We start from the raw sequence: 18,098 nt of genomic DNA, 5'->3' as shown, positions 1-18,098 counted from the left end.
CATTTCTGGAGAGAGATTTGTGTTGGAGAAGCCACAGAATTCAGCAAAATAAATAAATAAAATAATAATTATTACTTGTAACAACAACTCACTTCTTGATTGTTTCAATATCACGCGCCGTATATACTCTTGTCTTTCGGGGTCTAGCTCCAACAATGCATCCTCTGCTTTTCCACATTCAGCATAATATTTCTCAAAATCAAAAAGACCAGTATCAGGGTTCATTTCAAGGTGAATGTCGTCGTCCTTACGCGGATGGGTTCGATCCCACAATGCTTTCTCTTGTGCTCTCCTTTCTTTTTCATCCCATTTAGCATAATATTTGTCATAATCAAAAAGACCAGTATCAGGGTCAACTTCAAGCTCAATGTCGTCCTTATGCCTGGTTTTACTTTTACTTGATTCTCTGGCAACTTGAGGGGCTTTCCTGATCAGATCTAAAATGACATTCCAATCAATAGTATTCCCTTTCTCCTTCTCTGTGCTGCGGGAAGAACCACCTTGGGCAGGAGCATCCGCTTTCTCCTTGTCTGTACTGGCAGGATCATCATCAGTACTATCTACCCTCTTCTCTGAGGTGAGCTTGCCAGAAGAGTCTCTGCCACCTTTTCTTGAAAGGTGCCTCACACTCAAGAAATTTGTGACTTGACTCCTCCTCCAATGTCTTGTCAACAAAAGTGTCATCTGTAACACCCCGATTTCGGTGGCGTCACTTTAGTAACTCAAAATAAAATAAAGCGGAAAAAGCAGGTATTTTTTTTTGTTTTGTTTAAATAAAAAGACTTGTCGAAATAAAGACTCAACCCAATCGCGATTAACAGTGATTAATATACAATACAAGCACAGCCCTCGCTGCAACTAAACATCGTCACGAGTGACCTCCAGAGACGGAAAGGTAGTGCCCGTGGGCAAATATGTACAAACTAAAACAAAGGTTAAGTATTCTGAGTACAGTCCTCCAACGAAAGTAAGTCGGCCCAAAACGGCCTCAAAAGACTTCCTACGTCCGACAAACTCCCTGTGATCCTCATGGAAGGGAATCACATGAAAAGCTAATAGTCGGGGACCTGCCCTGCCCCAAAATAAGGAATGACAATCAGAGCTATGACTCTAACAACCATCTCAAAGACTCTAACCACCCATAACCCACACTACTTTCATCGACCCTTCCTCGATCAGGCCTGAAGTCCGGGTCTTCGTCGAAAGCTTCAGTAATAGTCATTACGCTCCGGGTCTTTCCCGCACAACGAATCATCATGAACCGGCTGACGGACGCCTGGCAGCAGGCCGACCGCCCAAACACAAACATACACACAAAGCCAAGGCGCTAGGGTCAACTCACGGAATAAAATAGATAATACAAACAACATGTGATAAAGGGGGTATATATATATGTTGTATATATACTTATAAGTCATGTATTGCCTACCCTAAGGTTGATACATAGCATGTTTATCAACATAAAATCATCAAGATATATATAACGATGTTTATCAACAACAAATCACAATAACATTCACAAGTATGGTTAGGTGCATGGCGTGCCTGTGCAATGTCATGCTCAAAAGATGATCCGGATAAAATGTCACCATCTCGATGGATGGGACAAGCCAAGCACCTCGCTTCGCTAAAGCATCTCGCTTTTATGAAGCAGCACGCTCCTGGGAAGCAGCACGCTCTTGTGAAGCAGCTAGCTCCATTTGGGGCATCAAGCTCCGTTGAAGTCCGATCTGAGATCGTCCTTCGGAAAGCAGCACACTTTCCAAGAAATGTATGCATGAATGCAATATGGTTAGCCAAACAACGAATCGTCCTCACCAAGGCACGCGTGTCTAGCTAGAGTACATTGTCTCTACAATACTCTAAGGTAAACAAAGAAGTGCTAATCGCATTTGGTAACTTTACTAGTCACTTGGGCTCACCGTCACGATGGCCAAACAAACTGCTCAACGAGCAAAAGAATGCATCTGGCATTCAGTGACTTTTCAAGTTACTTTGACTCACCAGCTCGATGGTCGAATAGACTGTTCAACGAACAAGGAGAATGCTGCTCGCACTCAGTGACTTTTCAATTTACTCAGGCTCATCAGCTCGATGGCCGAAAGGCTGCTCAATGAGCAAAGATGGTGCACTCGCACTTGGGGACTTTCCAATCATCCCAGGCTCATCCTTTGGATGGCTAGATAAACCACTAAAGGAAAAAAAGGTGCTATCGCACTCAAAGTTTTCCTCACACTTAGATTGTCGACCCTTCCCGTTTTCCAAACCATTTTCACATCCTAAGTCTTTTCCAAGAGGTTATCATCATTATTTAAAATGTGTTCTATCTTTGATTAGTGTATTATGAATTTCATTTACAAATCAAGTTCTGATTTCGTTTGTTTCAAAACTCTATAAGTAATAGATCCCAATAAACCCAAGTAATTCCCCGGGAAGGTCTCGATTCCTAAAACAATAAAGGCTCGAACCTTGGTTCGACCTATCAAACATTCCCAAAACAAACCCGTCATTGCCATGACGAAGATAAGTGTAATCCACACTCCGAAAGTCGCATTAAATGCACGAATATAGCCAGCACAATTTAATCTTAAACACAATTACATCAAGCTCTATTGAGCGATGAAACATTAATGCAGTGCTGCAAAACATAACCCTGTCATGTCCACTAGAAAGCGATAAGACAGAAACCAGTAAACGGCCGAAGCCTCTCAGAAAACGGAGACACACATCTCATATAAGTTCATTCGGCCGAAGCCTCCAGAAAACATTTTCTCAATTCCAAGCAATAATCAAAATCAAAGCAATATTCAATATCAACACAATAACCAAGTCGAATTGATCGACGCCTAGTAGCATTAGCTAGCAAGTAAGTTGCCCTAACCTCGAGTTGTTCCAGTCTCGCGGTGTAGGTCTCCCTCACAAGCTTGTTCAGTCAATCCCAAAGTTTCCACAATTGAACCTTTGAGCAAACAAGGCAATAATGAGTCAATCACAAGTCGATACAGTCGAAACAATCCTAACTAATGTTCGACAAAGCTCAAGAAACTTCAGAGTACAACATTTAGGCACGAATGGAAGGGCTTCCCCCGAATGGATGAGTTTTGACTCGATTCAAGTTTTGTACAAAAACACCTTATTCGCTAAAACGTGCCTAACTCGAGCTACAGAACTCGGAATGACACGAAACCGGCGCCAAAATTTCGACAATTGAAAGAGCTACGCAATGGCTCAGGTCATAGAGTCCCAAAAATTATTTTTGGACACGGTACCCAAGCAAATAGGTTTCGGCCACTATAGAAAATAGGGTTTTCGAACTTTTTCTTCGATCTAAAACAATCCCTAGGTATTCTTAGGCGATATCTAGGCCAGGGAAACTCTCAGAAAAATTATCGGGTCGAAAATTGTCGCAGGGGTATTTTGGTCATTATTTTTAGCTCGGAAACTCAAAATCAGAATTTCGAAAAACAAATTTGATGAGCTCGATCCTAACGACATTTATAACAACTAATCCTACTGAAGCTAAGCTCAGTCGAGAGTTTTTGATCCAAAAAGCGGAACCTCTGTCAGAAAATGGGTATTTTCAGAAAACTTGACCTCTGCGACGATTTCGACAGGATTCAGTCGAAAACAACTGGATATTCATGCTCTAGAGCACGTGGGCATTAAGTTTAGACACCAAAATCAGCTTATTTGGACAGTTTTACAAAAAGCTCCAAACTTTGAGCTCAGAAAAACATAGAAAAAGTCGACAGATCTGACGATCAGAAGTGAGGGATAGTAACTATACCTCGATGTCTTCGATTAGCAACGAACGGTGAAGCAATCGGGCAAGAAACGACGAAAATCAACTTCTTCCTTTTTCCTCCTTGCACCCCTCGGCCGTGTGTGTGTGTTTGTGAATTTTTTTGTTTTTTTTTTCATTTTTCATACTATATATAGGAAATGGGAAATGCAGAAAAATGAGAATTTCGCGATTCCGATTTTTCCTACTGATTCCAACGTATTTTAGACACGATATTCTTCCCGCTGAATCTTCTAATTCTCCAAAGAAATATCAGTATGATTTTTGGTTTTCGAGGCTTGTTTTTAATGTTTACCGGCTTAAAAATGCACTTTATGAACTTTATGCTTTTGACCTCGGATGCAGAAACTTCCTTCTGAAGAAAGATTCGGAACGTCGATTAGAGTGGGCGTGCGCGGATGAAATCTTTATTTGAAGCTCCGAATAGAAAAAGTCTTCATCGTCCGTCGATTTTAGGGTTTTTGAACTATCAGGGATTCCGTTTCGGCAAACTTCCGAGAATTGGAATTTGACGTTCGTACATTCCAGGGTTTCGCATCGAAATACTTGTTTACTGACGAATAAGAGAAATTCTAACATTTCTCTGAAGATTTTTGGAATTAGTTTCCATCGCGTCCTAAAGTGTAAATTAGCTATTTACTAGTGTCTTTGACCTAAGATTAGGCGAATGTTAGTCGTGCTATACTTTTATCGGTTTTGATACAATCCTTGAACTTTTCCTGAACCTTCTCCTTCATAAATTTATTTCATCCAATAAACTCTTGTTCAGGTTTCCCTTCACGATACATCGAACTTATTCGTTAATAAGGAATTTCACTAATTTATTCTAAGCTTAAAATCTTGGGTCTCACACCATCATCAGATCAGGTGAACAAAAAAGGTGCAGATGAGAGAAATGAAGGGTCGAAGGTGATGTAAAAAAGGATTGCAAGTTATCAGTAGAAGAAAACCACTGGTATGATCGATAATGTCGATTTGGTAGTGAAGGAGAAAGCTAGAGAGTCTGTGTGTTATATATGTGAAGGGATCAACAAGGACGTTAGAGAGAGAGAAGTTTGTTACACTGCAGTGTGTGTGTAATGGCATGCATGCCTGTGTAGAGGGAAGGGGTCGAATATGTCATGTATGGTATGTATGGATGTGTGGAATATATACGAAAAATTAATATCATATATATCCATGCAGCCTTAATTTTATCTAGAGTCATCATCACTAAAACAAAACCAACAACTCACATTACATGCAATTAGAATAAGTACTAATCACAGATTAGATCATCACTTTTTTTTTCATACCCTTCTTGAATTGTGCACTCCTATGATTCACCAATAAATAATTACTTGCTTACTTACTGTAATTATTCTTCATAGGTAAAAATGAGTTTTAAATTTTAGTGATTAGTAAAGAAATTAAAATAACACAACCCTTTAAATTAAATAGGATATAAGAAATCTCTCCTTAAGATTTTAAATTCAACATCGACGGATCAATTATGGTTGATAGCTCATATGATCGAGGATGAGTTTTGCGAGATTGTACAAATGACTAGTTATTTGGCGTCTCCCATAATTTGAGTACATCTTTTAGCTTATAAGTTTTATTTAGGTTATTCGAGACATTGAAACTATTCTTGCGTTAGGTTTTCCTCATGTAGTAGTTATCAACAGTGATTATGTGAAAGCTCTTATGTTTCCAACCTCGCCCTCACCGCCAACTTGACCTATTGTTATCGTCATTGACATCCTCTAGGTCAAATTTTACACCAACTTATGTTTGTGGGATAATATTTTCACAGCTAAAACCGTAGAACATTTGTCCACAATTTAATTATCAGGGTATTGAAATGTATTTATCACGATTTTTAACAATTTTTTATTCGTTGAAGGAAATAGTGTGGTCTAAAGTAAATATCGAAAGCTCTAAATGCCTCATGCTCTACAGCGCTAAATAGACAGATTCCCTCCATCTTTAATTTCAAATCAACTTCTTCCATTTATTTCAATTATTTCCCGAACTTTTTTTCAAGTTCTCTACTTATTCTGGGCACCTTTAATTGGAACTGTGTATTTTTCTATAATACTACAAGATTGAACTAATCACATGACAGGTTTTGTGTGTACTGAATGTTTGGTAGACTAGCGCATTCTCTCAAGTTTCTTCATCTCTCTTTATGCCTATACTCTTTGAATATTTATAAAGAAAATGATAGATAAAATGTTACACTTTCACAGTGTCACTTTACTTAATAGGATTTTAATTTGGGCATAGACGTACATAAAAAAATTTAAAAGAATGAGAGAAAAAAATAAAAGAGAGACAAATGACATATATTACATAATGTGACACGAATAGCCAAACAAAAGAGGATTTAAGTGTATTTTTAATCCCTTTGATTTTGTTTTAAGGGTGATTTTGATCCTTTAATTTTTAAAAGCTAATTAAGTACCTTATATTAAGCAAATTTGATCAGTCTATTAATTTAAATACACAAAATACTTTAATCTTTATTTTGTTTCGAAATATTTGATGCATTGGATACATAAAATGATTCTAAGGACTAAATGTAAGAAATTTAATTAAATTTGTAAAATACGATGTTAGGGTTTAAAGATAAAAAAAATTGGGGGTTATTAGTTGTTTTTTTGAAAATTAATACTTTTGTTAGTGAGATTAGAAAATGTGAATAAAAAAGAATGGGGTCAATGCTAGAGAAGAGAGAGGGGGGTTGTTGTAAAGCTGTAACACGTACCCTGCAAATACCGGCTCTGCAGTCTGATATTGCTCCCTTCGCCTGTTTGTTTTGTCGCCACCAACTTTAATTTTGTTTTAGTCATGGACAAAATTAAGAGCGATGCATGATGATGGTGTATCATGATCTTCCAACCATGAACATGCATTATTCTTTCTGATAACTAAATTAATTGTACTCCCTATCTTTTGCATTGTCTACTCGAATAATCAGTTTCTTACTAGAAAAGACGAAACCAAACCATTAATCCAATTGTTTTTGTGAATTTATTTAAATTTAAGATTTATTTTCCTTTGAACTAATATAAGAGTTTAATTTTGATCACTAATAGTGTAAATATAATTGAAAACTAAAAACAACCTCTGATTCTAATTTCTACCCACTTTCTTTTTGGCTTGTATACAAGGTCAAACTCTAGTTCTAATAACCCACACAGCTACGCCCCTCAGTCATAAATCATAATCACCATTGATTTTTGTCATTTTGTTGGGAAAGGACCACCACTTTATTCAAAACAGCCATATTCAGGATTTTATTCCTCTTTTGGCCACGCACACACACATGCAGTGCAAAAAGTAGAATAATGTCACCTAAGGATCACAATATTACGCGGACAAGCCTGATATTTCGCCGCTCGCAAACATGGTGACGTTTCTTATTCCCGAACCCTTATTCCCGATAATGCTTTAATCCTATACTCTTTTTATCCATGTATGAAACTCATATTGTCATTACATGCATGCCACATGGTGCTTACAAGCATAAAATACAGGGAAAAACTATTCATATCACCTCCAATAAACACTAATTATTTTAATAATGTAAAAATAACTACTTACTAAAACTAATTCAAAATAATAATATTTATCATTATGGGGTGGTTTTGGACACTAAATATGAGTCTTATATAGGACCCTTATACTTCTATAGTACGTAGTAGTATTGGAAGAAACTTGGCATTGAACCAAAAATAAATGAGGATGGAGGTTACTAAAAGGAGCAACACGTGGAATGAAGAGAATGGAGAATGGTGATTGGTTTGGGAATGGAAGAGAGTGAGAGAAAGAGAGAGAGAATGTGTGTGTCTGCTGTACGTTGTGTCTGCAGGCTGTTGCGCGCGGCTGAACGGAAACCAGCCTGGTGCTGCCTCTTGTCCTTTTTTTGTCTTATTACTATTGCCATGCCACCCAACATCATGATCATGACCATGCTCTATCATCAATGGTCATCAAGTCATATGAACATTATTCTAATAAGGATTATACTACCGTTTCTTCAGTTTAGCTGCACTTTTTTCCTTACATATGCAAATTGCATTCATGGGATAAAATTTAATAGTTACATTAAAGAAAGAAAAATTACTTGGAGTGATGGTATAGAGTGGATGAAGAGATGGTAAAGAATTACTTAAAAGAAAGAAAATTTTAAAAATTATGAACCGCTCCGCGATTTGGACCGGACACGTTACTATCATTGGGTTGGTCAAGCTACTCCAAGGAACACACCCCGACCATTACCATCACTGGGCTGGTCAAGCTACTCCAAGGAATACACCCCGACCATTACCATCACTGGGCTGTTCAAGCTAATCTAAGGGACACATCCGGACCATTTTACGACTTGGGCGCGTGGATATGACACAACCATAAAGACGTTCGGGTTGCTCCAAAGACCCAGGCATAAAGACAGTCGGGTTGCTCCAGAGACCCAACCATCCACACTCACCATAAAGACCTATTTGTACCCCCCATAAAGACGGTCGGGTTGCTCCGGAAACCCAACCATCCGCAGTCACCATAGAGGTCCATCCTTCCACAATCACTTCGGAGCCAACTCAATGGTGAGGTATCCATCCGTAATCACGGGAGAGTCAACATAACAGTCTGATAGGCTGCAATCTCGACAAGGTCAAGGGAAAAGTCAAGACGTCCAGCTTAATCCACGCGGTCTGCTCCCTTTAGTCAGCTGACTATGTAATAGACGGAAGTGTTAGGGTTAGAGGATCCGCCCCCTATAAAAGGGGGCATCCACATGTATAGAGATCCATATTTTCTATGCTTGAGAAATATACCAGTTTCGATTTGATTTTTGGGGTTATCCTAGGTTTTGTTGTCTTTTTGGTGGTTCTTCCCCTTTGTTAAGGGTTATGTATTTATGTCTTATCCATCATATATTTATATATTTGATTTCGAAAAAAAAAATTGAAAGCTGAAAAAAATTCCATTGTCAATAGCTATCCAATTAGCTACATTAAATAAATAACATGTATAAACTTAATTCCTTCCACAAGAATTTTTTACAAAACAACAAATAAAACTAATTACCATTTTTATTGGAGTAATTACAGTCACTTTCCTTGAGGTTTGTCATTATTACATTAACATTCTCTCTACTTTGCAAAATGCATTAACCTCTCATCAATCACATATCATTTAGAACAACACAAGGGTTAGTGCAATGTGAGCATCATGATTTATTCACCAAAAAAATCGCATCATGATATATGATGTTACTGAAAGAAACTACAAACTGCATTTTTAGTTGGTCATGCCGAACCATGGAAGTATCAAGATGCCACCACCATACCCGAGATAACTAGTTACAAGCGAATCAAATACACCAATTTTTTGAAAGTTATACAATTCAGACCAATAAACTTCTCCATATCCATGATTGCATGTCATATGTAAAATGATCAGATACAAATATCCATTAAAATTTGCCACCTTGCCAGTTTAAAATGTCTAGAATGACTCCATTGTATTTCAACATAAAATGCAATTCAGTATCATACAGGCTATAAGGCAAACTAGGTGTAGATCTAGTAATAAGCAAGCTAAAAAAAACACAAATTCAAACTTTAGGAAAGTCATTTGTTGGGGAAAAAGAAAGAACTACAGTTTTTCGTACACTTGAGGACATCTGAGTCAAAGATAAAAAAATAAAATCGGGCTATCAGAGAGAAAATTCAACTTGGTTGCAAGAGTTGGGCAAATAAAACATAGGTACCTTAAATAAAAATAATTACAAGTCCTCTGTAGGACTAAGTTATCTTATTGTTAAAAGGAAAAAAAAAAAACTAAAGCAAGAAAATATAGCATTTTAACATAGTGATTCCATAGATAGTCCTATGTGTGTTTGTATTTTTGTCCGTGCACATTCCAATGCAGTTTGAATGAGTTTTTGAGCAAACAATGTATCGTGCCATTGGAGTGAATGTGCTTTTACCAACTTGAACATAAATACAAACACACAAAAACGCGCCTGGGGGAAGCTAAACTACAAGCTGGATCATAATCTTAAGCCAATATACAATTAGAAGGAACATGGAAAACAAATGAAATCTAAATTAACCTTTGGAGCCTAGTCCCCGTGACTTTGGTCGCCTAACAGCGCTCAATGGTGTAGTAATCCCTTGTGAGTCTCTACCTAATCCAGAGCCATCAACAAAGCCCATCTTAGCCATCATCTTGGACCCAAAACCTTTGGTATGCTTTTCAAAAGCACCAATTCCTGAAGACATGCTCCTAGGTGGCGCAGTTCTTGTATGCTTTTCAGAAGTACCAATTCTTGAAGACTTACTCCTCCTAGCTGGCTCAGTGGCTGGCTCATCAGGGTTACTAGAGAATTCCACACCCAAACCAAGTGATTTAGGCCTTTGTATAACCTCAATGGGCTGTGCCATGCCTTGACCATTTTTCCCTAATCCTTCTCCCTCCACATATCCCATTTTAGCCATCATTTTTGAACCAAAACCAGTTGTGTGCACCTCAAATGAACCTACATTAGCAGAGCTTGTGATACCGATACCCTTCTTATCAGTACCATCAGTCTTATCAACAGCAGTAACCTCTACAGTTTCAGATTGGATTACGCCGCTTGATACAAATGATACAGGCAGATTTGCATATGAACCTTTCTGTCCACTCCCTTTCTTGTCCTTCCTGCTGCCTCTGCTGGCTGACTTTGGTGTCTTGTTCTGGGAAGGTTGAAGTTCTTGCAGTCTAAAGTCATTCCTTTTAGCATTTTTGTTTCCCAGTCTTCTTTCTCTACTCACAGACTTCTTATTCATATAACCAGTGACAGAAAAATCAGCATCCTTATCATCAACTCCCAATAACTGAAATTCATAGAACAGTCATTGTCTCAACCAAAACAGCTTACAGAATATATAATTCCACATATGCAGCACCATGTATGAAAATTAAGAGTAAAATAATATCAAGTTTTAAAGAAATGTCTAACAATCAAAAGATCAAAAGCTTCAAATTAATATGTTAGAGTTTCTGGAAGTAAAAGAAGTACCACATTGTATAGATAAGCAAGTGCACAATAATATATAAGTTAAAGGACCCACTCATCCATTTCCTTAAATGCCTCAACGTTTTGTGGTGATGAGGATGTAACTTAAATTCTAATAGGAAGAGTGGGGATAAATGAGAAAAGGATGTGCTACTCTCTAACTCAAGGTCAGGGATGAAATGAGAAGAAAAAGCATAATTGTTATGCAATGCATAAATAAATGTGAAGATATAATTAGCGACACTATAGAACCTTTTGCAGGCGCTGTCTACGACTTGAAGATGGCATGGATGTAGAATGAGTTCGCATCACAGTCACAAATCTGAAACCACAAATCCAGATAGATATTAAATTTGTGCACGTTAACATTCCTTTCTGTACATATAGGAATATCAGTATCACCTCTTCTTCCCAAAACTTTGGCTGCTACTCTTCAACTGGTAAATCCCTGCTAATCGTTGTACCTGTATTCATTGAGAACTGAGATCAACACAGGACAGACATGGTTCAAAGAAAACAAAGAAAAATCATATCACACTGGATTTAAATTTTCTTTCTCAAGTTAATGTCATCAATAAAACTAAAATCTCTCACAAAATAAAAAAGCCAGAAGGGCTCGTCTTCGATTTTTAGGTTGAGCAGATTTTAGTAATTTTGTAATTCCTTGGAATTGGCAATATTTTGTAATACCATGGAGTTGTCATGTGCAGTTATGATTCTAATTGAAGAAAGGTTTTGAAACAAAAAAAATTAATTAGCTGCAAGCACTAATTCTATGGTCAATTCCAGATACCAGACAGGCAGTCAGGCACCAAGATCAAACTACAATTCAAGCACTGAATCATTCATGTTTACCTTTCTTACAAACCTTGAACTTTTAAATGAAGATTTCTATCTGACATCAACAACTAACTGATGTGAAATAAGCTAACGAGTAATTCTTGGTGTGATTATTCATTTAAATAGCAATACTTTTAGGTCATATCATTTAGGACACTTAGCAATAGAGCCCAGAGTACAGACAGGAAAGGATACACACCTGTGAACAATCCCGAGAATGCATAGGCTGAAAAGAGAAAATATCCACTTCCTCCAAAACAAGTTGTTCTAATTTCTAGCATCCGAAAAAAAAAATGATAGGGTGAGAAACCTCATCAAAGTCGGAGGAGAAGGTACACTCAAACAAAGAAAGATAGGATTTAGAATCCAGCAATAGATCAGAAGACACAATGTGTAAGGAACAAAAAGTAACATTTTGAGATGCACTAACAAAGTAGAAGACAAAGATGGGACACTCATTCAAATTATAGTGGATTAAGAGGGAGGGGGACATGAGTTCTAACTTCTAAATATCACACATTCATCTGTAAGTTTCTAATACAGATAACACAAACACCATCTCAATTCTTTTTAATCTGGTGCCTTACGCAAAGAACAAAACTCAAAGCTAAGTGAACCCTAAATGTCAGCTGTTTCTGATTATAATTATATTATACCACAAAGTGACAATTGTAACAAAACAATAGAGTGAAATTAAGTATTCATACGATTCCTCTTTAGCAATTCTACCTTTGGGCGGGCTCTGAAAGGCATATGTTTCATACAGCCACTATATAGGTAAAATGCTACACACACATACAAACTATTACACACATACATACAATACAGCCACTATATAGGTCCCGCACTCTAAGAGGCATGAGAGATATAAGATAATGCCTAACTAATGAGTTAGCAAATCTTTATCTTATCATATAACTATAACTTTTCAACAATAATTACAACCAGTAAGAGGCCCTCCACCCAGTTACAGAACTTTCTTATTCTACATGATAAGAAAGGAAAGATGCAGGCAACACGCTTAAGTAAAAGATCAAAACATATACGTGAAAAGCTTAATGATGAGCAAAAGATTACATAAAAAAGGAACCAGATTTTGCTACAAGCAACAACAACAACATGGATTTTGCTACAAGCAAACTATAACTAAATCACATCAATCTACACATATATTATATGGAAAATTATAAGTGAGTGTCAAAGATTAAGAGAAGGGGAAGGGAAAACAAAAGAAAACTGCCTTGGATATAGTGTGGCCACTGACAAGGAATAACTACGTATATATCATTGGTTATGAAAGAAAAATTAAATTTGTCTCGTACCGAATTAATTTTCTCGAGATCAACACCACGGTTTTGCATTCTCTCTCTACGCTTGACAGCAATCCTTTCTTCACGAAGCTTCTTTTTTTCACCTGTATAAAAGCTGCATTAGCAAAACGAAGAGGCTGGAATTCCAGACCATCTCATCAGTCTTAAAAATAATGTTTGTGACTGTGTCTTCAATATCTATAATTTATGCCGCTAGAAGTTCGACCAGTTCGGGTAAAATGTTTTATGGAAGTGAAATCCTCAGAACCTTGTTCATGCTTTTATCATCTTGAATATTTTTATAAAGAAGTATGCAATCGTACATAGTATTCATCAAATTCAAAGCTAAGGCATCAAGTTAAAAGATGAAGGCACATCCAAATTAAACATACAACTGCATCCTAACCAGTTATTCACCCACCCCCCAAGCCAAAATAAACAAGGGATTTAAACTGTACAGGTTAGTGATATTAATGCAAGGAGATTTTTTTACTACATCATCATGTTTACTTAAATTAAAAGGCAAGAACTAAGAGAAAAACAATGGATCATAGGAGGATACGAGGAAGTGGTACCATGCATTTTTTTGGAGCTTTTACTCTTTTGAGCATGCAAAGGCCAAGAATGAGGTAACTGAGAAACATGCTTCTTTCTAGCATAGACAGTTCTTGGATCTTTTTCCAGCATTATGTCATCCAGATCTAAAGGTCCAGAATTTACAGAACGTTTCTTCCATGGTTGAGATTTCTTCATGCCATATTCCCTTGAGGCTTCTTGAAGGGAAATTCCACTCAACTTCCCCAAAGCTTCATCATAGCAGCTGCTAGAAGAACTATCATCCTCTGACTCGTCCAAATCAGGTTTTAGCAACCATTTTGCATCTATGATGTTATCACTACCACCAACACCTTCCAAATAATCTTCTGCAACCTCTTCATCAATATCTGAATCACTGTCAGATGTCTCTTCGGAATCACTGCTTTCAGATGATCCAAGTAACTCTTCTGGTTCAGAAGAATATGCAGAGCTGTCATCATGAGCTGAACCTTCATTATCATCATCTTCACTTTCATCATCTGAGATGTCCTGAGTGTACAACTTAAGACCCCCAATTGATAGAAACCCTGAATTTCTCACAGCAGACACCTTTGATGGCAAGTCGTCTGTCATCTGATTGCTTAAATCACAATTGATACCCTCATCAGAGCCAACATCCTTCTCAAAGGACGATGAATCTAAAACTGGAGTTGATTGGGGCATCTGTTCGGATGATGTGCCAATGCCACTTGAGGTTTTATCATGTTCAGAAGGGAAACCTAAACCTCTATGAGAGCTGTCTCCCAAAACAAAATCTGCACCATAGCTATAAGTATATTTCACACTGTTGGGCTTCGAAGGAGGTGTTTGCTCCATATGAGCATTAACTTGATTCTGCTTGGAATCCACGAAAATAAAAGGATATCGCAGCTGATTTAAATAACTATCTTCACTGTTGTTCCCAGTCCCGACAGATGAGACGCCCTGGTACACACCGACAAATCAAGTTACTGTGAAGCAACAATGGTGATAGCTCATCTGATCTTTATGATTAAATGCATGTTTAACCAGATATATCTGATGAAACTATGCTGGTGGATAAGTTAAAAAATAAACAATATATAATTTCCGAATTGCAATTATTCATCAAGTTGTACTGATTTTGACAATATCTTCATCCACACAAACTTGCGCATACACATACTGATCAACTCATAGCAGAGAACAATTTATGCTGAAGCCTTGTGAGTAAGAACTTTTCAGTGATCTATATGATTAAAATTCAACCTTCAGGCATAAGAACCTTCATTAAATTTACACTAGTATGCATAATCAGACCGAAGGCAGAGGGGCTGAAAACAATACTACTTGCATGTTTGATTCACCGTCTGTAACACTTAGAATTGAATCAGTCCCAAAAATTCTCGTGACTAGCTTATGTTTTATAAGACGCCATTTTGCTGTTACTTTCCAATCATGCACTACAGCAGCTATAAAATACATTATGCATGTGCTTCCGCAAAAATCTATCTATCCAAGGCACAAATGAAATTTTAAGATGGAAAATTCATGTTCTGCTAGCAAACTATTGACAGTCTTATACTATTGCTTGAAAGCTTCCAGTCAGGTAAACACACACTTGACATTATACTTTCTTTTGATTATTTCAGTTCTAAATCTCTGAAGCACAAGCCAGCACTCCTATTTCTTCCATTTGGAAAAACAATGAAAACTCCATAAATTTCAAAACTTCATTAGGCATAACAAACCTGAAAATCAGATGAAGGATAGCTGTATCCAACAGTAGCTCCTGAAGATTTTGCAAACTCACTTTTAGAAGCAGAGGCTTCTGCTCTATGCAGACTCCTGGAGCTACCATTTCTACCTACAATTGGGGGAAATTGAAAAAAATCAGATCCAGTTTGATCGCTCAGATATACAGAGAAGTTGAAGAATTAAATACCCAATGAAGCAAAATCCAATACCCAGATATCAAATTTCAATTTTTCTACAGTAAAGGAAATGAAATCAAATCAAATCTCTGAGCAACCAAACAGAGAAAGTGAGGAATGGAGGACCTGAATTGCGATTTGGCGAAGAAGGACGCCAATCAGATAGGAAACCCCCTTCGATGAAGAGTCCTCCAGCTTTACCCTGTGAACCTCTTCTGCGAGTTTTAGGGTTGCCACTGCTGCTGTTTCCTCCGCTGCTTTTGGATTTTGCTTTCACTCTTCCTCTTCCAGATGATGATGATCCTCCTCTTCGGCTTCCACCGCCCATGGTTGTGGTGGAGTAGTGGTGGTGCGATTTGCTGTGAAGCGAGAAGCTTTGTGTGTGTTTCAATGGCGGTGATGATGCGGCAGATAGAGAAGAACGAAGGACCCACAAGTGAATGGACTCGGGTTTTTGTGACCCGACCCGATGGGATATTCCTCATTGAAACCAAATATACCCACATGGTTAAGGTTGGGTCCAATAAACTCTTTCAACCAATTAAATGGGTCAAGTCCAACACCGATATAGTGGTTATAGAAATATTGAAAGAGAATATCCATCCTTTTATTGAGGAAAATTACTCTTGTTAATTAGAATGTTTCCTCCTAGCTATGCTATGACTATTATTTTTTGTTGAGATTATTTTTAGAGATTGAGTAACTCACTCATGAGCAGCTGAAGAAATCGCTCCCTATGAACCACCTCTGCCACTATCGTCGTTGCATCTCCGTCCACCTTCTGCCACCACCATTTGCTACAAATTTGTTGCAGGCTCGGTCGCGCCTTTACCCTCCACCCACAGTTACAAGGCCCTCAATCTCTACTGCCACTACTCTTCCTTTTTAACCTTCTCTTTCATGCCTTTGGAGTTTTAGTTGGTTGATTTTTATTGGTCTTTCTAGTAGTTCTTCATGCATAGCTCTAGCATAACTAGTTAGGCATGGAATGTGAAGAAGCAACATGGAAACAAATTTTTGTCAGACTTTTGTTTCTAGACATCAATGAGCAATTAGAGGCTATGATGGAGCTTTGGTTTGAACAATGCAATTCATTTATTTTAGACGGTTGAGTTAGTGTGCAGAGATTTGAATTGTTTTACGTTGTAGTCCTGTATATCACTATTGGGGGTTTTGCCTTTGCTAGATCCTCTTTTAAGTGTTGTTTGACTGGTCATTATACCTTAACGAAACTTACTGTTGACACACAAAAAAACTCATCATAAATGAAGAATTTAAGATCAGCTTTTAAAAGATTTTTTGAACTTTTTCTTTAATTTTTATAAATGATATTATTAATTCACTACCGTATATAAGATTAAATTGCCCTTATTGAGTGATTAAGACAAATTTTTATGAGATTAATTTTTATGCATGACAGTGTAAATAAGTTTTACACAATCACTCAATCACATCTCTCCATTTTGCTAGTTCATAATTAATTTTGAATTTAATAATATTTAAAATAGGAATATGAACTAGTAAAATGGAGGGATGTGATTGAATGATTGTGTAAAACTTATTTATACTGTGAGTTCATAGAAATTAATCTCTATTTTTTTTTTATGATAAATTCATCTCTATTTTTATAGCTTCGCTCTCATTTTTATTACATCCCATTTGTATCATAAAGTGGATGTAAAACGCAATCACTATACCATTTGTATCACCACTTTTTAGATTAACAAAAAGAAGATATGTAATATGGTTGATCTAATTATAATCTTATGGACACCTAGAATCATTTGAGTATAGAGATAATCGTGTAGTTATCACATATCACAAGCCTAAGTTATCCCATTAAGCCATACCACCATTTGTAGGTGAAAGTTGTTGTTGAACTTAGGGAAAAATTGGAATGTTTTTCTTTCAATGCATCCTTTTTTCTTCATTTTAACTAAACAAATATTTTTCCTGAGAAGTATATATATACCACAGTTCTTTACACTTAAACTCAAGAACTAGTCATAATTCATAACTAGTCATACACTTAATTAAGCAATCAAGTCTATATCCCACTTCTAGTTTGGGATTGGCTCCAACATCTCGAGAATATACTGATAATTCATGGATAAAAAGAAAATGTTGTACTACCGCCACCGTCACTATTATCACTTTTAATAAAATTAATATTTGATAATGTTATTGAATAGTTTTTAAAGATAATATATATATATATAAATATATATATAAATAAAAGGAAGAGAGCAACACTCTCAATCCAATAGTTTTATAAGTTAATCATTGGATAAAGTATTTTTTTAACCTATTAAAATATAATTCTTCAAAACTGTTTTTTCAAGGTTGTTTTGAAGTTTTGATCAAATGATAAATTCTAATTTTTTTTTGCTGAGTTTTTACAAGTTCTTCTAAAAATTATTTTATTTCATTGGAAAATATCTATAACTTAATATGAAATTGATTTTTTTTTGTTACAGGAGGAAGATTAACAGTAAATTAAAACTAAGTAGAGTCATCCAAGAACATAGCAGCAGCAACAAAGGATGGTGGTCTGCTCCATGTTTGAACTGGTGAGCCAAGACGCGTTGCTTCCCGGGCAAGAGTGT

The 18,098-nt window shown here is 36.8% G+C and overlaps 1 protein-coding gene across 1 annotated transcript; it reads right to left on the bottom strand.

Annotated features, from left to right (window-relative positions):
* Positions 1-9,537: 9,537 nt before the first annotated feature.
* LOC130710740 (uncharacterized) lies at positions 9,538-15,965 on the bottom strand. The gene is made up of 8 exons (XM_057560091.1): positions 15,619-15,965; positions 15,310-15,425; positions 13,579-14,524; positions 13,016-13,107; positions 11,893-11,967; positions 11,256-11,317; positions 11,106-11,175; positions 9,538-10,671 (listed from the first exon to the last, which is right to left on the bottom strand). The coding sequence occupies exons 1-8, from the start codon at positions 15,818-15,820 to the stop codon at positions 9,901-9,903; spliced, it is 2,334 nt and encodes a 777-aa protein (XP_057416074.1). The 5' UTR covers positions 15,821-15,965; the 3' UTR covers positions 9,538-9,900.
* Positions 15,966-18,098: the final 2,133 nt, after the last annotated feature.

This window comes from Lotus japonicus, chromosome 4 (assembly GCF_012489685.1).
Source record: "Lotus japonicus ecotype B-129 chromosome 4, LjGifu_v1.2".
Classification (NCBI taxonomy): domain Eukaryota; kingdom Viridiplantae; phylum Streptophyta; class Magnoliopsida; order Fabales; family Fabaceae; genus Lotus; species Lotus japonicus.
The sequence above is the reverse complement of the archived record's forward strand: the minus strand, read 5'-3'. Positions and strand labels throughout refer to the sequence as shown.